Source organism: Puccinia triticina, chromosome 1A (assembly GCF_026914185.1).
Source record: "Puccinia triticina chromosome 1A, complete sequence".
Classification (NCBI taxonomy): Eukaryota; Fungi; Basidiomycota; class Pucciniomycetes; order Pucciniales; family Pucciniaceae; genus Puccinia; species Puccinia triticina.
Genome location: NC_070558.1, coordinates 8,147,019 through 8,153,323, shown reverse-complemented (window position 1 = coordinate 8,153,323; position 6,305 = coordinate 8,147,019). Strand labels below are relative to the sequence as shown.

General features: G+C 55.0%; 2 protein-coding genes across 2 annotated transcripts; one reads left to right on the top strand and one right to left on the bottom strand.

Moving 5' to 3' along the window:
- Positions 1–2,064: 2,064 nt before the first annotated feature.
- Positions 2,065–2,738, bottom strand: PtA15_1A897 (uncharacterized protein; the record flags this gene model as incomplete). Its single annotated transcript, XM_053165971.1, has 2 exons — positions 2,065–2,418; positions 2,484–2,738. 2 exons carry the CDS (start codon positions 2,736–2,738, stop codon positions 2,065–2,067), a joined length of 609 nt encoding a protein of 202 aa, XP_053017110.1.
- Positions 2,739–3,773: 1,035 nt separating this feature from the next.
- On the top strand, positions 3,774–5,563 carry PtA15_1A896 (uncharacterized protein; the record flags this gene model as incomplete). Its single annotated transcript, XM_053165970.1, has 3 exons — positions 3,774–5,240; positions 5,325–5,453; positions 5,519–5,563. The coding sequence occupies 3 exons, from the start codon at positions 3,774–3,776 to the stop codon at positions 5,561–5,563; spliced, it is 1,641 nt and encodes a 546-aa protein (XP_053017109.1).
- Between the last annotated feature and the right edge of the window lie 742 nt (positions 5,564–6,305).

Sequence of the window (6,305 nt, the reverse complement as noted above, 5' to 3'; positions counted from 1 at the left end):
GAGTATCGCTGGGCCCCAATGCTGAAGATTTATGATGCTCAGAAAATATGTGCTTCTTGAACTTTTTCAGATCTCCATCATTAATAATTTGGGTTTTCAACTTCTTGATACCAAGTCGGTATACATTATCTACTATTTCTCCCGCGCTGTTTGGTGTGTATTGAGCCAGAAGGTCTAGGTTGTTCCCAAGAAGAGTGAACATCTCCAGGGATCGAGGAGGGAGATTGTTATGGTGTGACTGGTGTATAATTTTGGCCCCGCAGTCATGTTTGAGGGATTGGAACATGCGCTGCAACTAAATAAATCAATGTCAATGTGTGGCTGCCTTTGCAGAACCTATCAAGATGAACATACCAAGAATATATTAACTGAAAAGACATTGCGCAGGCGGTCAATTTGGGTGCCCATGCCATTATTGTTATAAAAAAATTTGATCCAGTAATTCTGGATTTCAAGCCAAAAGTCCTTGGCCACAAAGTGATCTTCTCGGCCAGTCGGAGATATGAGTAGGCTGTGTTTCATATAGATCCTCAAGGGGGGGGGGCAGTATCACTGTGAGCATCAAAACCATCCGGGGGAGATAGGATGAGTAGTTTGTTATTCCCTTCAGCGCTTGGGCCATGATGGACCATTTCTTCCAAATCAACAGTAAGCGACCAATGTCTCCAGCTTTCATCGATTGCTTAGCTTCAACAACCGTAGAGAAATCGTGCAGCAAAACTAAGGTATTGCTTAGCTTTGGGCTAGCCTTTGGGTGGGCCGCCGCATTCCGAGCTCGAGTAGAAAAATAGTTTTCATAGCAGACCTCCACAATTTGGTTCCAACGCTCAGTGGGAATTTTTGTTCGGGTGTGATTGGTATCGTTGGTATTAGTCTTCATGATGACTCTTGATGAATAAAAAACAAGTGAGGTCAGTCATCCGCTGAACTAGATAGTCAGTCAGCAAAGGATCAACTTGCCTCAGACAATAATAAACCACAGCCTCAAAAACTCGCTCCATCTGATTGATCATCAAACTGAAATCCTTCTTTTGTATAGCTTTCTCGGAGGGGAATCCCAGGGATTCCAAGTGCTGCCAGGCACCACAGTTATTCATGTCATTCGGGTTGCCAAAGTGATGACTGAAGATGTTGGAGGCAATGTTCCACAGGGTATGCGAAGCCCCAAGCTGGAAATGAACATTGTCCATTCGATTTTGAGGAACCGAACTTGGTAGTCGCTGGGATCGCAAGCAGTTAAAGTTTTGCACAGTCCCCAAATCTCCATCCATTGGTTGCAAGCGACCAAAGAAATCCTCTTTTGAGAGGCCTGTTTGGTTGATAATAGACTGGAACACCTGGCCAATCCCTTCGGCGGAGTTGTCAGAAGCGTCCATTAGCTTCAACATCAGAAGATCCGGGCGCTTGGCGCTGATTGGCTCCAGCGGAGAAGGCCTGGTGGCGATTGCGGATTTCGGATCTTCAGGAATTGCTAGGTACTCGTAAAGAACCTTGGCAATCTGACTCTTATAAACAGATACCTCGTATCTTTGCTTTGATGCCGACGGAAGAAACATGTAAGGTTCTATTACCAAATCTTCAACAGACCGCATGGCCTCATGGAAAAAGCTTAATTCCATGTTGGGCAAATCCAACTTCGCCAGGAGTTCCTTGTTAGGCAGATGAACATAGCCCCAGGTACCGCGCCAAGTGTGGGAGCGGTTGCCAATAGACTGCTGATGGATTCGTTCCTCCATATCAATGTTGTCTATGCAAATAGTTGGCGCCAGCGGTACACCTGGTACTGTTCGCATGGCTGACCTGATAGCTTTTTCGCCTTCGTTTGATAAGGTTTTCAAGGCCGACATGGCCGTGCTTCTTGATGACGCAAGTCCAAGGTAGTTTAAATATTCGTGCACCCGTTCTGAAACTCCACAAGCAAAGAACCGGACTGAGTTATTGAGCTGAAGGGCGTTGTGACGCCTGTTCCGGGTAAAAGCAAGCATTGCACAAATTGTAGTTGAGACCTAACACCGTACAAAAGAGCAAATCAATCAGTCAGATGTACATGCAAACATGATTTCCCTAACCACCTACTCTATGCGCCCGCTGTTGAAAGCGATCCTGTGCATGGGCCACTTGGGTGTAAGAGATCCCGGATAGAACATCAGGGGAAGCAAGGTCGTTGGTGATAACTTCAGCAGAAGCAGGTACACCACTCTCCTCCTGCTGATCAGCATTCTTGGGAGGTTGGGCATTCAGCATGCCCATCATTAGATCAAACACAAAAGGCATGTCTAGCTCGGTGAGCACACCATCATGTATGGCCTGTGTTTCAGCGGTGAAGAAACCCTGCTTAACCGTTGTTGAACTCATGTGAAAACGACCAGCGGGGTAGTTCCCAGTAGGTGGGATCTGAGTGGCCGTGATGTTGATGGCCTGAGGAACAAGGACAGGAATCACTAAAAGGGACATAATGGGAGCCCAACAGGAAATGAGCGTACCTCTTCCAGAATAAAATCATACCAAGCCTGCCGCCCTGAATCCGTCCTATTGATTTCATGGCGTAAAGATGCAATGAGACTCATAGTGGACTCTATTCCACTGGGAGCCGCCCAAAATCGACGCAAGTAGGCTATATCAGAGTTGCTACTTGTGAGGAAGCGTTGGATGAATTGCTTCGGAGTCAACACCGTAGGCGGAGCTCGCAATTCTTGGCAGATGTTGAGAACTTTCTGGTCAACACTGATTTGCTCCATTTTAAATTTAGAGTGATTATTGAGGTTATTGGGAAGTTATAAGCAAAATATTTATCTCAAAGTATTTCGGAACTAATGGATGGACTAATGGACAGAAGAGCCTGGGGAATTGCTGGATCGGGCGAGAGACCCTTGCTTTATACTCATCAAATCACCCAATCTGATCCCTTGGATTGGCTAAGCTCCATAGGCAGTGGCACCTAGAAGCGAGATGTCCCGGTACGTGCATGGACTGTTTTGGATAGATACACATGGATCCATCCTTTTCCAAAAGGTTCCGAAGGCCTTGAGACAGTGATTAAGCTGCTATCTAGTTCAAAGAGGACCCAATGACCTCCGGTGAATGTGATTTGGTTTGATAGGGCTATCTCGTATCCAGTTCCCAGAGGTCCCGATGCCTTTATGACTGTGATGAGGCCCAGCAAGGCCATGATATGGAAATAGGAGCCGTACAGGTAGGGTACAGCTATTTATGCAAGGATGGAATGCATCCGACTGGCGGGCTTCATACAGTGCAAGCCCTGAACAATCTGCCGGTCACTCGTCTCAAAAATGTAAAACTTCAAAGGGCCATGGCCACCGGATGGTTTGCTGAGTTTTATCCATGCTTGGGCATGGGAAGGGCCGGATGTAGGCCTTTCAATTGGTGTAACAGGCCTCGGGAAATTCCCTCTGCAAGATAGGGAACAAGCGGAGGCAAATTCCTCCCACCTAAATTTGAAAACCGCTCACGCCAAAAGTCAGGGATACCCCACAAGCCCCTCTTTCAGAGGCTCGCTCCGCGAGAGGCGCCCGGCGGTGTTTCACCCGCCTCCCTCTGAAACGAGGGGCTTGTGTTAAGCTAGCAGATTCGTGTGGGCTGAGTTTGTGTGATCGAGATTTGAAATGGGGCGGGGGGGTGTGTTCGGGGGGTTCTCGGGGGGACTGGCCCACCCCCTGCTGGCTGTGTCCGCTGCCCGCACTCCAGCACTCCCGCCACCAACCACCACCCCACCAACCACCCCCACCCCCAGCCACCCACCCGCACGCTCGCACATGCTCCAGTCGCTCGACCGCCTCGCCCAGCCAGCCCACACCCTCGCCCCCAAACGACCCCCCAACTCATCCCCAGCAACCCAGCTGCTCAGCCCAACACCCATCCCCCACTCATCCCCAACGACCACCCAATCCCATGCACCCAAGCCACCCAGGCACAAGCGCCCCCCGTCCCCCCCCATCCGCATCCCCATCCAGCCCGGACACTGCCTCGTCTTCGGCCGCAAGCCCGACATCCCATCGCTCGCCAGCGAGATCGCCCCCAAGACAGCCATCCTGCCCATCACCCTGCCCAAGTCCTTCACACACGCCTCCCGCACACACTGTCTCTGCACGCTCATCGCCCCCCCGCTCGGCGGACTCAACATCCGGATCGTCGTCAAGGGCCAGAACGGGCTGATGGTCGACGGCGAGCGCTTCGAGGAGGGCTCCAGCGCCGGCGTCGAGCTCGAGCGCCGCGACGGCGAGCAGATCGAGCTCGGCTTCTACGGCGGCAAGAAGGTCGAGTGCTACGTCAAGATCGACGACCACAGCCTCCAGCGCGCACGCGCACGCCCGAACGCCCTCCCGAGCAGCACAAGTCCCAAGCACCCCCCTACCACCACCACCACCACCACCACCACCACCACCAACCGAGCCGGCAAACGAAAGCTGCCCGGCTCATCAAACTCCCCCCTCATCGCCGCCTCCAAACAGCAGCAACAACCATTACCCTGTAAGCCAGACCCATCACCATCCTCATCGCCATCATCCTCATCGTCCCCCGCCACCAGTGCGGCCGTCGAAGACACATCCAAGCTCCCACCCGACCGACCCATCATCAGCCCGCCGCCGGCCAAGAAGCTCTGTCTCTCCCCGATCCCCTCGCCCCCCTACGACCGGCAGACCACCGACGGACTACCCCCGACCGGCGAGGAGCGCGAGCGCGGCGTGCGCGGCGTGATGGAGGCCATGGACCTCGACCTGCTCGGCCTCATCGCCTCCGCCGTCGTCTTCTCCTCCCGGGCCACCGTCAGCACCACCGAGCTCATCCGCGCCGTCCTCGACACCCAGCCCTCCCTGGCCGAAGCCGTCCTCGGCCTGCTCCCCGAGCCCCTCGACTCCCGCGACTCCCCCCGCCCTCCCCCGCCCCTCAACCACTCCATCGCCGACGAGCTCGCACTCGGGCGCAAGAAGGAGCGCGAGTGTCTCTCCGCGCCGCTCCCCTCCCTCTACCCCTCCCCCGACGAGCCCCCGCCCGACGATACCAAGCCCTTCGCTTTCAAACCCTCCCCCGTCCGCTACCCCGCCAGCGAGGCCGGGCCCTCCGACCGCTCCCCCGCCCCCGACTTCGTCGCCCCCGCCTCCGACTTCAAAACCGACCGCATCGTTCTCGCTTGTCGCCCCGTCATCCTCGAGACCCTTCGCGCCCATTGGCGCCCCGACGGCTCGGGCATGTTCGGCTGCGTCTCCAACGACGGGCTCAAGGTCCGTCCCCCCCCCCCCCCCCCCCCCCCCCCCCTCTCTCTTTCTGCCTCGCTCATCGCTTCCCTCGTGTCTTTGTGTGCGTAGGACGCGTCCGGCGAGCCCCTCGAAGCCCTGTGGTACTACCAGCCCCAACACGACTCCGACGACGAGCGGCGCCTGAACCTGCAGCCGTACGTCCGACACGTCAGGCACACCCAGACCGTCTCCAAACAGGTACTCGTCCTCTCCATCACCCCTCGCGCTCCGATCGCCTGCTGACTTCTCGGCGCGTGTTCCAGTACTACTTCAAAAAAGTCCGCGGCTCGGGCCGCAGGAAGAGCTAGCCACCCGCACCCCTGCTCAGATATATTTCACACACACACACACACATGCATGTAAAGCTTGCCGTCCGCCCCCGCCCAAGCCGCTTCTTCTCCCCTATCACTATCTTTCTCTTTTTCCTCTCTCGCGATGCCCACCATATTAATGCCCTGATCCCTGCTATCCACCCGCGCCTCCTCCCCGCCCCAGAAAAACGATTCAGAGAGGCTCTCTGCTCATGCGTGTCTATCCAGAGACGGTGCTCTGCTACTCCCGCACGCAAGCCTGATCTATCCTTATCCACACAACACATATATATGTTTAGCATCCGCTTTCTCTCGCACTGTCGCGCTATGCAACTATCAGGGCCTCTTCCCTCACCTGTCCTCCTCTCGCTTCCTCGCGGTCCTGTTATGGCCATGTCCTCCTTGCCTGCACCTGTCGTGGGTTTTTTTTTTTTTTGGTGCTGTTGTTGGTGTGTAATGTGTGCCGTTGTGAGGCCCCCAGGAGGATCCAACACGGGGAGAGATCTTGCCGGCTGCTCGGTTTCTCCTCCCTTGATTGTGTGTTGGTACCACCACGCAAGTAGATGGTCGAGAGGGTCCGGGGGCGCCCCGGTGGGCGGCTGGGCCCACCGCGTCTTTGAGGCGTCTGGCGAACTAGGCGGAGGATGGTGTGGTCGGGGTCGCCGCGGACGGAGCCCCTGGGAGTTGCAGCACACCCACACTTAACTCAGTCCCTGCCTTATCGGTGAAATTTGCCTGA